The sequence below is a fragment of the Scylla paramamosain genome, unplaced genomic scaffold, assembly GCF_035594125.1.
Source record: "Scylla paramamosain isolate STU-SP2022 unplaced genomic scaffold, ASM3559412v1 Contig1, whole genome shotgun sequence".
Classification (NCBI taxonomy): Eukaryota; Metazoa; Arthropoda; class Malacostraca; order Decapoda; family Portunidae; genus Scylla; species Scylla paramamosain.
Window position 1 is genome coordinate 3,627,501 of NW_026973666.1, and position 17,500 is coordinate 3,645,000.

The window sequence follows — 17,500 nt, forward strand, 5'->3', positions numbered from 1 at the left end:
TGTGTGTGTGTGTGTGTGTGTGTTTGTTATTTTTATTTGGTTTATTTATGTTTTCCTTTCTTGTGATGTGTTTTATTTGTGTTTGTGTGTGTGTTTGTGTGTACCTCACTACATTTTCCCAGGACTTAGTCAAGATGGCAATGTCCTGTCTCTGAAAGTTAATCTGTCACATGTATCTTTGAATCTGTGAATGTTCCTTGCACACACAGCTTGGTCCACTGGTCCATGACACCCCAAACACCTTTTTCCTTCCCTTCCAAGCAGATACAGTCCTTCTATCACCCTGTCACTCCAGCACACTCTTCTTTCTCCCTTCCAAGCAGATACAGTTCTTCTATCACCCTATCACTCCACACTCTTCTTTCTCTCCCTTCCAAGCAGATACAGTCCTTCTATCACCCTGTCACTCCAACACACTCTTCTTTCTCTCCCTTCCAAGCAGATACAGTCCTTCTTTCACCCTGTCACTCCAGCACACTCTTCTTTCTCTCTCCTCCAAGCAGATACAGTCCTTCTATCACTCTATCACTCCTCCGTCACACATATCTCTCCTCTCCCTTCCAAACACTATCACTGGTACCTCCCCGTTACTGTTGCATCATTTCTTAACTCCTTTTCCTTCCCTTTATAACAGATACAGGGCCTCTACCACCCTGTCACTGCTCTACCACACTCCTTAAACCTCTTCTCTTCCTCCTCTCCTTTTCAAATACTCTCAGTCCTACCTAAATTAATATATCCCCAGTTTAACCTCACATAACATGACCTCTTCTGTTGTTATGCCCTTCTCTCTCTCTCTCTCTCAACTAAACTCTCTCATCTTTTTCTTTCTCTCTCTCCCGTCAGAGCGTGGCTGGCCAAGGCTGCCGACGCGCTCAAGGATTCTGCTGGTAACTTCTACATCAATGACAAGTCGACTGGTTCGGTGGTGGCCCAGCAGCCCTTCGGTGGAGCCAGGATGTCGGGTTAGTATGTGTGTGTGTGTGTGTGTGTGTGTCCAGCTTGTAATGTCCTGTCTTTTTGAGTTCATCACATTTATTTTTCAAGCTGTGAATGTTCCTTTGCACACATAACTTGGCCGGTCAGTGGATTTAAAAAAAAAAAACACTAGGAAAACACTCCAAAAATCCATAAAACACTGAAAAAACACCCCAGGTACCCATAACACATACCCCAAAACACTTCCAAGCACACCCTTTAAACAGCCCAAACATCTCTAAAACAGCCCAAACACCTCTGAAACAGCCCAAACATCCCCAAAACAGCCCAAACACCCTAAAACAATTCTTAAAACAGCCCAAACATCCCCAAAACAGCCCAAACACCCTAAAACAATTCTTAAAACAGCCCAAATACCCCTTAGAATAGCCCAAACAGCCCTTAAGCACCCAAAAAACACCCCTTAAACACTCCAAACAGCCCTTAAACCTCCCAGACACCCTTTAAACACCCCAGGACACCTAAAAACCCCCTTAACATCTTTCCTTCTGCATCACTCCTACAGGAACCAATGACAAGGCAGGAGGAGTCCACTACGCCCTGAAGTGGACCTCACCCCAGGCTGTGAAGGAGACAATGGTGCCCCTGAAGGATGTCAAATACCCCTACATGGGTTAAGCCGCCCCTGGGAGTGACTGGTGGTGGAGGTGATTGGTGACTTTGGGGGTGATGGTGGTGGTGGTGGTGGTGATGATGTATGTGTTGTTTCTTGGTGGTGGTGTGTGTGTGTGTGTGTGTGTGTGTGTGTGTGTGTGTGTGTGTGTGTTTGAACGTAATGGGTTTTAAGGTTATCACTTTTTTCATATTTTTTAATCTTTTTTTTTTATGTTTAGTCGTACACCCCATACAAGACACTGTTTGACTACCTACACCACTTCAATGACTACCTACACCACTACAGTGACTGCCCTCACCACTACAGTACGTAAATATTGCAACACACAGCCAATCAGTTACGCAGTCGAGGCACAGTTACTTGTAATATCACACGACGCGCATCACAGCCACGCCACAGCTTGACGATATCTGTCATGCGACGCAGAAACTGTAAACGTAAACTTTGAGGGATAAACTTTGAGCGATAAACTCCGAACGATAAACTCTGAACGATAAACTCCAAGACAAACTTAGAAGCGCAAACTCGCGTAAAATTCGAGGCGTAAACTCTGACACAAGACACTTTCCGGAGACACTACACATTCCTGGATTAGCGTAACACTCACCGCCAGCCACCGCCTTGCATATGACACCCCCTTGCATGACAGACAGTGGGCGGCTTGACAGTACATGGCCGTGGGGTGGTGGCTGTGAGTGCCTATCATTGGTGGAGCTTGGAAGTGTACCAGCACAAGAATTGATGCCAGAAGTGAGGTTATATAAACTCACACGGCAGCATTTACGAGACAGCAGTTATAGAAGCTGTAGTATGGTTCTGAACGTTTGCAGCACAGCATTTATTAAGGGTATAGAAGGTGCAGCAGCTTGAATTATGTTGCAGGCTTCCCATACACCATTTTATAAAGACTAGAAGGTGAAGCAGCTTGAATTATGTTGCAGGCTTCCCACGCACCATTGTATAAAGACTCAGATAATCTCACACGTCAGGTGATGATGTAAACTTACACTGCAATACTTAAAGCAGAAGACAAGTCAGCATTTTATAATGACTCATGATTCCGCAAGTCAGATGATGATGCAAACTCACACTGCAACACTTAAGGCAGAAGATACACAAGTCATATTATGTTACAAAGCTTCTAGTGCAGAGTTTTAATAAGACAAGGTACCACAGCTTAAATTATGTTAAAGGCATCCAACACAGCATTATATTGAGACTAAGAAGGAACCACAAGTCAGATAACACTGTAAACCCACACTGCAACACTTAAATACACAACCCTCACTACATTACAACCTTACAACACAACTTTTCATTAAGACTAAGATCCCACAAGTCAAATAACACTGTAAACTCACACTGCAACACTTAAACAGAAAACACAAGTCACTTTACACCCTTAACCTCCAACACAGCATTTCACTGACACAGGAGGAGCCACACAGGTCAGACTGCACACCCAATATACACCACAGCATTCTATTTAGACCAGGAGGCCACAGCAAAGGCCCTATCACCACAGCAGAGCTCAGAAAACACTGCTTGGTTTTTTTTAAGGTAATTTTACGGTCAAGGTTGCAATATAACGAATCAAAATGTATAAATGAATGAATCGAGGACTATTTTATTTGTTTTTTTTTTCATTCCTTATGTTTTTTTCGTGGTTTTTTTTTATGCGCTTTGGGAAATGTCTTTTTTAATCATTACGCATTTTTTTACTGATTTATTTTTTTATATTTTTCTTACAAGGTGTGTTTTAATTGGTGTTTCAAGAAAATATTCCTTTTTTTTCCTCATTTGGTGTTTTTTTAATGTTTTGTCTCATTGCTTTTCTTTTTTTTTCAGAATATTACGCATTACTGTTTATTTTCTATCATCATTTTACCTAATGTGTGTGTTTCTGATGCCACAAAATTTACCAGATGTTTTCTTTTTTTATCTTTATTTGTTTCCAGTGAACGTCTGTGTTTTCCAAGTGTGTTTGTTTCATTATTTCCACACGTTTGAGAACAATGCATAGTGATTTTTATTATTTTACTTAATTTATTGATTAAATTCGCTGGGTTTGTCATTGTTTTAGTGATGGTGTGTTCAAATATCCAGATTTTGTTTTGCTAGATTCCAGTGAAGTGTGGCAGAGAAAATAGCATTGGTTTTTATTGTTTTGGCAGAGAAAATGGCATTGATTCTTACTGTTTTATTTAATTTATTGACTGAATTTGCTGGGTTTCTCTTTGTTTTAGTAATGGTGTTGAAATATCCAGGCTTTGTTTTGCTAGGTTCCTGTGAAGTGTGGCAGAGAAAGTAGCATTAATTCTTATTGTGTGGCAGAGAAAATAGCATTGTTTTTTATTGTTCTATTTAATTTATTGATTGAGTTTGCTGGGTTCGTCTATTTTAAAGATGGTGTTGAAATATCCTGGCTTTGTTTTGCTAGGTTCCTGTGAAGTGCAACAGAGAAAATAGCATTAATTCTTATTGTGTGGCAGAGAAAATAGCATTGATTTTTATTGTTTTATTTAATTTATTGATTGAGTTTGCTGGGTTTGTCTTTATTTTAGTGATGGTGTTGAAATATCCAGATTGTTTTGCTAGATTTGGCAGAGAAAATCACGTTAATTTTTATTGTGTGGCGAAGAAAATAGCATTGATTTATTGTCTTATTGGATTTACTGAGTTTACCGAGTCATTTTTGTTAGTGTTGCAGTGTTAAAATACCCATTCCTTGTTGTGGCAGGTTCTGTGATAGGCTGGTGTTGAGAGGTGCTGTGTGTCAGTGTTGAGTGCAGTGTTTAGTGTTGAGTGTTTGAGGTAGATAATCACTCGAAAAACTATCATGGTGTGTTGGGTCATTTATGCGTCGTTCGTCCTAGTTGTGGTTCTCACGTCGTTTCCCGCCAGTTTGAAATACGTAATGATCAGCATAATACTCGTAGTAGGTTCTGCTGTCACTGCTCTAGCACGGCGTATGTTTGCTGCCTTTGCTCGTAACTGTTTGGAAGTTTGCGTAATTTTCCGGACATGCGTAACTTAACCTCCGAAAAGAAAGACTAATAGAATAATTTTTGAGAGGTGTGAGGAGTGAACAGTTTCCTACACTAACAGAATACGTAATTAATTTTGGAAGCTTAGAAAAATGACGAAAAAAAACAAAAAACAATAGATACACTTCCCAGTCTTGAATAATTCCTTCAAAACACTCAGAATAACTTTTGAAAGCTTAGAAAAATGTTTATTCTACCTCCACACCAGGCTGGCAATCCCACATGGGGCAGCTCAGACAAGGTACCACACATTGACACAGCATTCACACTCACCCCCATCATGCCCCAGTGGAAGGAGTGGAGCATTATATTACAAGGAGTGTGAATGAAGTGTATGTGGGTGCAGTGTTTTCTAGGCTGCCCTGTGTGGGATTGCCGGCCTGGTATGTAGATAGGATAGACAGATGTAGCTTATTTAGTTTTTGCACTGGTGATGCACAGAATGTAATGTGAACGACAGGAGCGAAGACTGCAAGGGAAGTAGCAAGAGATTTTGGTCCACGTTCTGAAACACTTTGCTCTCTCACCACGACTAGTTTCCAGGGCCACAGAGACAATTAGCCAGGTTCTCAAGACTGTTTCTACCATTCAAATTGCAGAAATCTGGTTAATTTGTCACTAGAACCATAGAAACGCCCTTGAAAACTGTGCAACTTCAACTAGAGCCTTTTGAAAATAATGGAGGTGTGGTGCAGAAGTGTTTCAGAATGTGAATCTCAACCAAATCAAACTATCTCTTGTCTTGTAAAGTTAAATGCAAGTGTTTTTTCAGAGAGTAATAATGTTGGAAAGATAAAGGACTGTGTTAGTTTGGCATTCAAGAAGAGAAGGTTCATTTTAAACCTGGACTCAAACCAAACCATCTCTTCTCTAGACCAATAAAGTTAAATGCAAATGGTTTTTCAGAGAGAGAATATATTGTTGGAAAGATAAAGAACTGTGTTAGTTTGGCATTCAAGAAGAGAAGAGTCATTTTAAACCTGGACCCAAATCAAACCATCTTTTCTCTTGACCAATAAAGAATGCAAGTGGCTTTTCAGAGAGAGAATAATATTAGAAATGGAAGAAAATGAGAAACTTTGACATTCAAGAACCCACATCAAACCATCATTTGTCTAGGCAAGTAAAGATTTAGTGAGTGATGTTGATGTAGCTTAGAAGCGAACAAAATAGAAAGGGGCTGATATAATTTGCTTGTCAGGGGGAAAATTATCTTGTGGCTTGAAAAAAAATGAAGGGAAGAGGAGGTTGTTGTGAGAGAAAGAGAGAGAGATTCTGGCTTCACTCTCATTACATTTTCACAGCATTACTAGCCTTACCTTCTCCTCCTCCTCCTCCTCCTCCATCTCTTTCTCCTCCTTCTCCTCCTCCTCCTCCTCTTAACCTAACCTAACCAAAGCATTCACCAAAGAACAATCAGACCTGAGTTGACCTGGAATGCAATGGGTGACCTCAGACGAAGGGAAACAAGACCTTGAATGAATAATGGTCCTGCCGGTCTTCCATTACTAACTGATACACAAATAAACAGTAGTAGTAGTAGCGGTGATAGTAGTAATAGTCAGTCTTTCTCCAATGTGACTTCTTTCATGTCAGGAAGAGAAGAAATATAGATGATTATAGTAGGAGGAGGAAGAGGAGGAGAGAGGATAGTTTAATAATAAGTAGAAGTAAGGTAAAGAAATTTGATAATACGAAGAAGAATTAGTTAAAGGAACTGAAATAATATGTAATAGTAATATCAGGAAGTAAAGAAAGAATATAGATAGCTAAAGAAGAAATAATAAAAAAAATATTAGTAATAGTAATGTATTTTTAATCAGTGCTGTAACTAAATGTCATAACTTATTTCCAAGCCAAGCCTATCACTCTCAAGGCCTCTCTACAGAAATTTCAGTCCAGACTACAGAAATTCAGAGCAGACTACAGAAATTACAGGCCAGACTACAGAAATTCATGGCCAGACTACAGAAAGTTTAGGCCAGACTACAGAAATTTCAGGTCACATTACAGAAATTTCAGGCTCAACTCCAGAAATTCTTGGCTGGACTACAGAAATTTCAGGCCACATTACAGAAATTTCAAGCCCAACTCCAGAAATTCTTGTCTGGACTAGAGGAATTTCAGGGAAGACTACAGAAATTTCATGAGACTACAGAAATTGTCAGAAACAAGCCTTAGAGAAAGATTGACTATAGCAACTTAACCTATAATCTAAGCACTGTTAGCCTCCACTAGCCTCTCTCTCTATATATACATAAGGAATACAAAATACGTATAGTACATATATATATATACACACATATATAGAGCTACATACACCATAATTACCATAGGATGTATATTTTGTGTATGTTTAGGATGATAATGGTAGTATGTATTGGTGTTGTGTTAGTGTGTGTGTGTGAGTGTGTGTGTGTGTTACTGTGCGTTTAACTGTGGGTCTGTATATGTGTGTGTTGTTGTGTGTATATGTGTATTACTGTGTGTCTGTGTGTGTGTGTGTGTGCATTACCTTAAGTCTGTGTGTGTGTGTGTGTGTGTGTGTGTGTGTGTGTGTGTGTGTGTGTGTGTGTGTGTGTGTGAGAGAGCATTACCTTCAGTCTGTGTGTATGTATGAGTGTTACTGTATGTGTGTGTGTGAGAGCATTACCGTAAGTCTGTGTGTGTGTGTGTGTGTGTGTGTGTGTGTGTGTGTGTGTGTGCAGCAGCAGGACACAGCCACCCAGCCTAGCAGTGTGCAATGGGAAGTAAATGATTGGAACACCTACTTTGCACTTTTTCCTAACCTAACCAGGGCACAAGACACACACAGCCGTCAGTCGCATCTCCTCGTAGCTTTAATTTTACAAGTTATTTACACGATTTACAGAGTTCACTTATAAATCTATGTTTGCAATAGACTCAAGTGTATCTATATATGTACCAGGCTGCCAATCCCATGTGGAGCGGCCCAGACAAGGCACCACACACACACACACACACACACACACACACAATCATTCACACTCATGGCCCTGTTAGTTCTTGGTGGAAAGGGATAGTAGTAGCAGTAGTAGTAGTAGTAGTAGTAGTAATAGTCTATTTATCTATACACTTGACTGGCAATTAACAAAAAGACTCATAAAAAAAATGATAACAAAACTACCATTTTTCATTTGTTTCCAGGAATAGAGAGAGGAATCAACAAAAACAACTAATAAAATCATTTCTTTCATCTCTAACATTATATAACACAAGTGACACGTATGTACAGGGGAACAGTCCTTTGTGCAGCCTGTGTGTGCTGTGAGGCTGTGAATTTGTCTTGTATCTGAGTATCTGGTTCATTGTTCCTGTCACTCGGCACCGCATTGACACACTTCTTTGCACGACTCCACTTCAAAAAGGCTCTAGACGAAGGTGTGCAGGTTTTCAAGGGTGTTTTTATGGTTCTAGTGGCAGGTTAATAAGATTTCTACATTATTAGATGGAGAAACAGTAAGTGATGTGGGTTTTTAAGGGTGTTTTTATGGTTCTAGTGGCAGATTAACAAGATTTCTACATTATTAACAGGAGAAACAATAAGTTACATTTTCTCTCTCTCTCTCTCTCTCTCTCTCTCCTTTTATTCCTTCTTTCACTTCACTAAACTCACACTCTCCCTCACTAAACTCTCTCTCTCTCTCTCTCTCTCTCTCTCTCTCTCTCTCTCTCTCTCTCTCTCTCTCTCTCTCTCTCTCTCTCTCTCTCTCTCTCTCTCTCTCTCTCTCTCTCTCTCTCTCTCTCTCTCTCTCTCTCTCTCTCTCTCTCTCTCTCTCTCCAGCTCTATCTTGCAAACTGGGGTACGGGGAGCTGCAATCCCTCCCGTGCCTCAAAGAAGGTGTAGGAGAGAGTTATGATGTCAATATTCTCCATCTTGGGATCATCGGCAAACTCTGGGTCAATGTAGAAGAACACTGGCATGTGAACCTGGTGGAGAGAGAGAGAGAGAGAGAGAGAGAGAGAGAGAGAGAGAGAGAGAGAGAGAGAGAGAGAGAGAGAGAGAGAGACTGTTAGACCTTATAAGAACAATTTTATATAATTATACACACATACAAACAAACCACCACTACCACTGACACAACCCCAAACAAACACACACACACACACACACACTCACAAACACACCCCCTCAGCCCCTCCCAACCCCTCCCAGCCCCTTAATCCCCACATCCCTCCCTCCTACCTCTTCATGTGGGTTGAGCTGCTGTTCCTCAAAGCAGAAGCACTGAATCTTATTGAAATACTGGCCAGCATCGAAAGGTATTACATTATAAGTTGAAACCCCGATGACTGGCCGATCTGTGGGGTTGCGGGCGGTATAGAAGGCAAGGGCTGTCTCTCCTGGGTAAACCTGAGTCGTGGGAAAGGTGAGATTGGGTTAGTTTTATTTGTAAGGTAGAGAGACTTGAGTTTTGCTGGAAGGGGGAACACTGGTTGTAGGAGTCATGTTGAGATGCTGGTGAGATAAAAGAGATGAGGTGATGGATTGATATGTCTTGTGTGAGAGAGAGAGAGAGAGAGAGAGAGAGAGAGAGAGAGAGAGAGAGAGAGAGAGAGAGAGAGAGAGAGAGAGAGAACCTTAACTTAACCAAAACTAAACTAAACAAACCTAACCACCTCCTCCTCCTCTTCCTCCTCCAAACTTAACCAAAACTTCAAATTATCTATTCATCAACCAATATTTAACTATCAATTCAACTACTAATCCCATCTACCAGCCTTCTAACCTAACCTAACCTAACCGAACCACCTATTCAACTAAGCCAACCACTCACCTGCACCTCCCTCTGCTGTGGCCTGAAGTTCCAAGTCATAGAGGCAGCAGTGTCAGCATTGAACCTAATCTTCAGCATCCTGTCCTTCACTGTCTCCATGCTGCCCACCTTCTCCGCGTCGTGGCCCTGCTGAGTGGTGCCCCCATAGCTGTATGCCTGTGTGTGTTGGATTACGTGAGAATGGCAGGGAGGAGTGAGGGAAAGAGACGGGAGGGGAGAGTAAGAAGAGGGAGAGTAGGAAAGAGGAATGAAGAGGGGAGGGGAGAATAGGGAGGGAAAGATGAGGAGGGAGAAAGTGGGAAAGAGGAATGAGGAAGAGAAGTGAGAGAGAGAAAAGCGAGAAAGACAGACAGGGAGAGGAGTGAGGCAGAGAGGGAGAAAGATGATAAAATAAATAAACAAATAAGTAAACAAATAAACAAAATAACGAACGAAACAATGAACACACAAAAACACAAACAACACACAAAACCAAACCTTACCTGGCAGAATATCCTGTACAGCGGCACGGCAGCGTAGCTCAACCCTAGGGTCAGCACACCCAGGGCCGCTATGTAGTACAATGTTGACCTCGTGCCCTGACCTGACCCCTGCCCCGCCCCACCCCGCGCCTGCCCCAACACCACAACGCCACAGGTCAAGTTACGCCGCCACAACAACCCATATCTTAATTCACTGAGTCCACTTCGCTTGGTCAGTATATTGCAGTGCTCTCGCCTTGTGTGGTGGGTGTTTGTGGTGTTGTGGTGGTGCAGGAGTCGCCACAGTGGTCTCCCTTTCGTGGTGTGGCAGAAAATCGAGGTAGTTCTGGTTAAAAGGTACATCTTGTTGGGTTATGAAAGCTTACTGCAGGCTACCGCCGCCGCCTGAACCTTACGTCACTTTGTTTACATCTTGATCCTGATCTTGAGGCGGCGTTGTTTTGTCTTCCAATCGGCACTGTGTGATTTTAGGGTATTATGGAAATAGATACATAAGTTCATTGTTGTATGTAAGGAAAGTACAACAAAGGAGGAGGGGAGGGGATGAAACCTGCCAGCATCTCTCTAGACGGAAGATAAAGGAAAATATTTACATATAAAACTTTTAAAAGCTATGAAAAAAAATAAAAGTAAATAAATAGATAACATACATGTAGCTATAACTAATCACAACCTGAAGGCCTAGCCAATGAAAGACAGGGCAGCACACACACACACACACACACACACACACCAGTGGACACCCCTTCTAGATGTTTATCTGATTATTTATTTATTTATTTAAAATTTTTATTATTTCTGTTTCGTTATTATTATATTCTCATTTAATTTAGTCTTATCTAACTGCGTCTGGACACCTTTGCCACGTGTTCCAGCAGCGTCTGATCCTCTTGTCATTTGTTTTACTGAAACGCTTCGCTCTCACCACGACTATTTTCAAAGCCCACAGAGATGATTAACCGGGTTATCAAGATCATTTCTCCAGCTATCAATGTAGAAAACTTATCAATCTGTCATTAGAACCATAGAAACGCCCTTAAAAACTCTTGTAACTTCGACTAGAGCCCTTGAAAGTAGTAGAGGTACAGCGCGGAAGTGGCTTAGAATACCGTTAATTTCCCTTGCTTCACGCCGCACCAGCATTCATGAATCTTATAGAAACTCCCTCCCTCTCAGCCTTACTTGGAGTAGCCACGCCGTACCTGCCTGAAGAAAGGATATTTGAAGGGAACGAGAGGACAGCGCGTACGTTTTGGTTAATAAGAGAAGAGAAAAGGAAGGAAACAAGACCCAGACGAAAAGAGGAGAGGCGGGAGGGAGCGATTCAAAAGCAACAGGTAGAAACACTCCGCTTGACTCACCCCGCCGCCTCGCCTTGCCCACCACACATCATGTAAGTGTCTTGGCTGTTTTATCATCTGTTCAGCCTCTCCCTGCTCTACTGCGGCCGCGAGATAGCAGATACCGGTGTCAGTTTAGCTGGAGATAGTAAATATTGCCGCCTGGGAAGTAATTAAAGGCTAGGTAATGGGAGACAAGACGCATGTTTGGTGGAAAATGAAGGTGCAGGATATAGAGTACAAGACTAGTATTCTGAAGGACTCCTGTCAGCATCTCTACTTTCAAAAGGCTCTAGATGAAGTGACACGGGTTTTCAAGAGTGTTTTTACGGTTCTAGTGACAGGTTAACAAGATTTCTACATTATTAACAGAAGAAACCGTAGAGAGGCCGGATAATTATCTGTGGCCTTGGAAAATAAGCGTGGTGAAGTGACACGAGTCTTTTAAGAGTTTTTACGGTTCTAGTGACAGATGGAACGAGATTTCCACATTATTAACAGGAGAAACAATAAGTGACAAGGGTTTTTAAGGGTGTTTTTATTGTTCTAGTGGCAGATTAATGAAATTTCACATTATTAATAGGAAAAACTAAAAAATACGGGTTTTAAAGTTTTTTTTTTACGGTTCTAGTGGCAGATTAACAAGATTTCTTCATTATTAACAGTAAAAAACACTTGTGAACGTGGCTAAACATCCCTGTGGCCTTGGGAAGTAGTCGTGTTCAGAGTAGAGCATTTCTGAGCACGGAGCGGAGAGATTGAGGGCCAAAATTTATCAAGACGATGATGATGATGGCGTAGGTTGGCAGGGTGACGGCAGTGTGGCGTGGGGAGGGAGGAGGCGGCGGCGGAGTGGGATGTGAAAGATGGTTCAAAGATTTACAGAACCGCCACCTTTTCTTTTCTGAGTGTGTGTGTTGGGGACCGCGTGTTGCCTGTAGTGTGGATGTGTGTTGTATTTTACAGAACCGCCACCTTTTCTTTTCTGAGTGTGTGTGTTGGGGACCGCGTGTTGCCTGTAGTGTGGATGTGTGTTGTATTTCTTGTATAAATGGTATATAGTTGTAGCTGGCATGGAATATTGATAAATTTATTCGTTCCTGCTTCACTGCTTCCGTTACGCATTCAAATCTGAGCCACGCGTTGAGATACAAGCAACACAGTTTTGAACCACCAAGCAGATGAACTGGGTAGTCTTTTCATTATCCGTGCTACTACTACTACTTCTACTACTACTATCAACACACACCATTACCATCCACAAACACTTCCTTCTGATTAGTCAATAGTGAGGGTGTCTGTAGCGTAGTATTGTTGTTACAGGCGCCATCTGCCCGCCAGCTGAGGACAACACTCGCACTCCTGACGGGGGCGCAGTGGGGGGAGCTTGGCAGAATCTCCAGCCTAGTGAGGAACTGGGGGAGTAACGCCACCAGGATCGGTTAGTAATGGAATCTCTCTCTCTCTCTCTCTCTCTCTCTCTCTCTCTCTCTCTCTCTCTCTCTCTCTCTCTCTCGTATTCTAGCCCTCTAATGCGCGCTCTCTCTCTCCCTCCTCCCCTGTTCTGGCCGCCTCTCTAATGCAAGAGTTCACCAGTATTCTCAGTCTTTCATCCCTTTCTCTGGTAAACTCGTGAACTCCCTGCCTGCTTCTGTATTTCCTCCCTCCTGTGACTTGAACTCTTTCAGGAGGGGATGATGCTTTTGACCTTTCTTGACCTTTCGTTTGGAATTGGCACCCCCTTTCCCTTCTCCCCTTGTGTTGTGTTGCCCTTGACCAGCTCCTCCGTGCCATTGTGTCAGTCACAGCCTTGCATTACATAATCCTCTTGCAAGCGGACAGCCATTCATCCCGTCTACTTAAGTAATTTATCCTTTTACAGGTAAGAGGGGCACTGCCAGGGTGTCACGCTGGCCAACGCGGTGTTTGTGACATGGAGAGGAAGTAGTCACGGGTGCAGCCCCTGGGAGAAGCGATAAGCCCTCCTAATTAAAGGTAGATCAAGTGTTACGTCATCCTCGGTGCAGTAGTCGGTGCGTCTGTGCTACTAATATTTGAGATGAATATAATCATGAAATCTATATTGTTTGCATTTTGAATTGTATTTTTAATTGTATTTTATAAGTTTCCTTGCACAGCCTCTTCCAGCGTGGACTTCCCCCGTCCCTGATATCCTCCTAATGATACCTCAACGAGTCTCCGACCTCAATTGTAATAATAATTACATTAACGTCTCCAACATTATAATAATAATACCTGTCTCCGGAGGCGCGGGCATCCTAATCGTAATGATACCTCAAAGAGGCTCCGGAGAAAGACGCAATAATAATGATACCTCAGAGAGTGTCCGGAGAAACATGCAAATAAAAATAATGATAGAGGACCTCTAAGAGACCAAAGGAAAGACGCAAATAATAATAATGATACCTCTAAGAGACCAAAGGAAAGCCGCAGAGACCTCGGGGAAAAACGCGGAACACACAAATCGGAAGGCAAAAACACCTTTTAATTTTTTTTTTTTTTTTTTTTCCCAACAATCTGAGAATCTCCTGGACTCCTTGAACACGTGGCTCTGTAGTCAGCAGCAGCAGCAGCAGCAGCGCCGCCAACTCTGTCCATCATGCGCGACCGGCAGTGGCACGAGACGGCCGGCAATGTCAGCAGTAGAGGGAGGGTGTGTTTCCTCGCCCAGGCAACAGCACTGCGAGGTCCTCAACGCCGCGGTGATGGCCAGGCCTGGTGGTGGTGGTGGTGCAGGAAAGGCCCGCACGTCGCCGTCAGCACTGTAACACTCAGCATTAGTGATGCGTGTGTGTGGTGCAGCTCTGTTACGCCTCAACACAACACACACGTATGTAATGTCTAAATGAAAAATATATCTGCTAACTGATATTATAGACCTTTTTCTCTTTACCAATTGCTTTCAACAGCAAGAAATTTTTTTTTTCCTTATTGCTTCGTCCATCCCCATAAAAAAAAAAAAAGTTAGGCGGGGAGGAGGGGGAGCAGTAGAGGAAGTAGTAACTAACAAACTTTCAACCTTACTTTTTTTTTACCATAATGAACTTCTATACACTTCACTCCCCAACCTCACTGCAACACACTGGGCTTGGTGGTCTTCAGGCTTCCAATCTGTGCCACAAACTAGTTGGTGTGAAGGCGCGACACTGGTGGTGGTGGTGGTGGTGGTGGTGCGCTGCAGAGAGGGACTCGTTTGAGAAAAGAAAAACGAGACGAAAGAACGGAAGAAAAAAAAAAAATTGAAAAAAAATAAAAAAATAAAAGTTCACTCACCACAAGTTTCCAAGGCCACCGAGACAGCTGTTCACCCTGATTCAAGACTCGTTTCTCCTGTTGATATAGAAATCTTGTTAATCTACCGTAAAAACACCTTAAAATCCCCGCGTCACCAAGCTCAACACGGTTTCTCTCTCTCCTATTGATGTAGAAATCTTGATGTTTTCACTAGAACCGTAAAAAAACCCTTAAAAACCAGTTTCACTTCAACTATAGACTATAGCCTTTTGAATGTAGTGGAGATGCGGCACAGTAGCGTTTCATAACATGGCTACAGGTCGCTACACTGAACTTGCTATAAGAGAATTATTTTAGTTACCCCTTGAGCTACCCTCCCGTTTTCTGCAGAGCATGATTCGGCAGTCTTGTGGCAGAGAATTTCTTTAGTCACCCCTTGAAAATCACCATCCGTTTTCTACAGTGAGCATGACTAGGCAGCTTTGTAGCAGTCTCCGGGAATTACACTGCCAAGAGAACAACAATTAATGGTGCCAAGACTCCTGCCATTAAGGTTTGCCTGTCACTACACTGTTCCGAGACACTCTGCTTCCACCACGACTGTTTCCCAAGGCCACAGGTTACCACAGTTCGAGAGTTTGTTATTAATGTAGAATTCTCGTTTAATCTCACTAGACAAGTAAAAAATCACCCTTAAAAACACTTCTTCCGTTAAATATGTCGAAATCTTGCTAGTCTGTCACTAATATCGCAAAAAAAAAAAAAAAAAAAAAAACTTAAATGCCTATATTGTTTGTGATGTGGATTAACAGGTGTACATTACCAGAAAATACCTGCCCTTAAAAGTCGTCTATGTTTCTTTCCTGTTTCTTTCCTGTGATGTACAATTAACAGGTACATTAACAAGCGATACAACTCGTGAGGGCTTATGGGAGTTTTTTAACGGTTTCTAAGGACAGATTAATGAGATTGCACGTGGGAACTCTTGAAACACCAACTTTGAGTACAGTGCTGGTAGTGCAGATATACCTTACTAAAAAACTGGTTACACGTGAAGGCACCATTGAAAACCCTCTCGGTAACTTCCACCAGTGTTACAATATAAATAATGCTTGTTAAAACTATAAATACACGGAAAAACGCCATGAAGAACCCCAGTACCTTCCTTCACGGCCTGTTTACACTTACTTAAAACTTGTATAATCTAAGCTACCACCACTCAACTGAAGACCTACCAGATATGTTCTTTACAGATTGCTTAAATTCGTAAAACCACCATTGATAGCCCCACTACCTTCCTTCACGGCCTGTTTACACTTGCAGATTTAACTTCTATTAATCTAAGCTTGCAGATTTAACTTGTATAATCTATCATTACTCAATTTAAGCACTAATTACCACCAGTTATGTTACAGATTGCTTAAACTACTCGTAAAACCACCACTGATTACCCAAGTAGCTTCCTTCACGGCCTGTTTAAACTTGCAGACTTCAAACTGTATAATCTAAGCTACCATTACTCAACTGAAGACATTACCAGTTATAAATATTGTTACAGATCGCTTAAACTACTCAAAACCATCATTGATTAACCAGTAACTTTCTTCATGGCCTTTTTAAACTTCCACTTAACTTCAAATCTAAGCCACTACTAGTCTCGAAACGCCACTGGAAATCCGAACAATTCAAATTAGCACCCGTTTGTGAGGAAAAAAAAAAAAAAAATCTAATTCGCGAGTTTATTGAATTTACGTTTTTTTTCCACTCGTAAAATTAAAAAAAAAAATAAATAAAATCGCGAATTAGATGTGAACTGCTTGTTATCTACCTAGCAACGTTAACAACCACTGCTTGTTAAACTTGGATATCTAACACTCCAATAACTACCATTACAGCTTATTAAAGGCGTGAATTGTTTGCTAAACTACCTAGAAACCCTTTTAAACACAAGTAACGACCAATGCAGCTTGTTAAGAGACGTGAATTGCTTGTTAAACTACCCTGCATGTCTAAAACCTCCAATAATCACCATTACATCTTGTTTGAGGCGTGAATTGCTTGTTAAACTACCTAAAAACCCTTAAAGACATCAGTAACGACCACTGCAGCTTGTTTGAGGTATGAATTGCTCGTTAAACTAAAGAAAACCTTAAATACAACAATTTCTAGAACTTCACTAACTGCCACTGCAGCTTAAGGGCGTGAATTGCTTGTTAGACTACCTTAAAAACACCAATAAGTTCTACAAATTGTTAGACCAGTAGTCTTGTGGCCAGGAACACTTGAACAACACCTGTACTTTCCTTCCCCTCCCAACAAGTCACTGGTGTATTGCCTTGACGTTATCAACCACATGAACTCAAGACACCTCACCAGTTATGATGCTTCTGACCACCACCACCACCACCACCACGCACGCCTCCCTCCCTACAGCCACTTCAACAACCACCACCACCACCACAATATACAGACAGGAAGAACACACAACAGCCAGACAAAGAAACAAGATAAACAGTAAACTAGACATTTAGAAAGGATTAAGATACACACGGACTAAAACAAGATCATAAACAGACAAGACTATAACCAAAACAAAGACACACAGACAAGATTATAACGGATACCAGAGACAGACAGACAAACAGACACACACGAGCCATACCGTATCAGCAAGCCCCTTCTTCGTCCAGCCCAGCGCCTCGTCCAGGGGAGAATGAGGTGGCCCGCTGCCTTACCTGTCCCCACCTCACCTCGCTATCACCCCCCCGCCTCCCCACACCCACCCATCACCAATCCTTTCCTCCCCTTCTTGTTATGAGTGAACTAGTACTTCCTCCTCCTCCTCCTTATTTCTTCTTCCTCTTTCTTATAACCAAACTACTACTACTACTACTACTTCTTCCTTCTCCTCCTTCCCTCCTCCTTCTACTATCTCTATTTCTATTCCTCCTCCTCCTCCTCC

At 42.0% G+C, this 17,500-nt stretch overlaps 2 protein-coding genes and 3 long non-coding RNA genes across 7 annotated transcripts in view; 2 read left to right on the top strand and 3 right to left on the bottom strand.

Moving 5' to 3' along the window:
• LOC135095680 (delta-1-pyrroline-5-carboxylate dehydrogenase, mitochondrial-like) overlaps nucleotides 1-3,245 on the top strand; it is a 10,913-nt gene extending 7,668 nt beyond the window's left edge. Inside the window, exons 10-12 of one of the 2 annotated variants that reach the window (XR_010264470.1) lie at nucleotides 847-965; nucleotides 1,505-2,471; nucleotides 2,531-3,245. Coding sequence is in view for 1 of the 2 variants with exons in the window: in XM_063996692.1 (XP_063852762.1) it covers nucleotides 847-965; nucleotides 1,505-1,617 (232 nt within the window). In the remaining variant the exon portion in view is untranslated. Of the gene's footprint in view, nucleotides 1-846; nucleotides 966-1,504 lie in introns of both variants that reach the window. The other variant, XM_063996692.1, reaches the window with a different exon arrangement.
• Nucleotides 3,246-7,182: 3,937 nt separating this feature from the next.
• LOC135095681 (cytochrome c oxidase assembly protein COX11, mitochondrial-like) lies at nucleotides 7,183-10,439 on the bottom strand. Its single transcript, XM_063996693.1, has 4 exons — nucleotides 9,944-10,439; nucleotides 9,462-9,617; nucleotides 8,870-9,037; nucleotides 7,183-8,613 (listed from the first exon to the last, which is right to left on the bottom strand). The coding sequence occupies exons 1-4, from the start codon at nucleotides 10,283-10,285 to the stop codon at nucleotides 8,470-8,472; spliced, it is 810 nt and encodes a 269-aa protein (XP_063852763.1). The 5' UTR covers nucleotides 10,286-10,439; the 3' UTR covers nucleotides 7,183-8,469.
• A 251-nt stretch (nucleotides 10,440-10,690) lies between these two features.
• LOC135095683 (uncharacterized) lies at nucleotides 10,691-14,173 on the top strand. Of its 2 annotated transcripts, none has more exons than XR_010264473.1 (4): nucleotides 10,691-11,336; nucleotides 12,607-12,724; nucleotides 13,166-13,278; nucleotides 13,827-14,173. It is a non-coding gene; the product is annotated as an uncharacterized LOC135095683 (long non-coding RNA). The 2 variants fall into 2 exon arrangements; XR_010264472.1 differs by lacking the exon at nucleotides 13,827-14,173 and adding an exon at nucleotides 13,422-13,809.
• On the bottom strand, nucleotides 11,888-12,609 carry LOC135095684 (uncharacterized). Its single transcript, XR_010264474.1, has 2 exons — nucleotides 12,259-12,609; nucleotides 11,888-12,177 (listed from the first exon to the last, which is right to left on the bottom strand). It is a non-coding gene; the product is annotated as an uncharacterized LOC135095684 (long non-coding RNA).
• Nucleotides 13,367-17,275, bottom strand: LOC135095682 (uncharacterized). Its single transcript, XR_010264471.1, has 4 exons — nucleotides 17,201-17,275; nucleotides 14,578-14,634; nucleotides 14,329-14,479; nucleotides 13,367-14,066 (listed from the first exon to the last, which is right to left on the bottom strand). It is a non-coding gene; the product is annotated as an uncharacterized LOC135095682 (long non-coding RNA).
• Nucleotides 17,276-17,500: the final 225 nt, after the last annotated feature.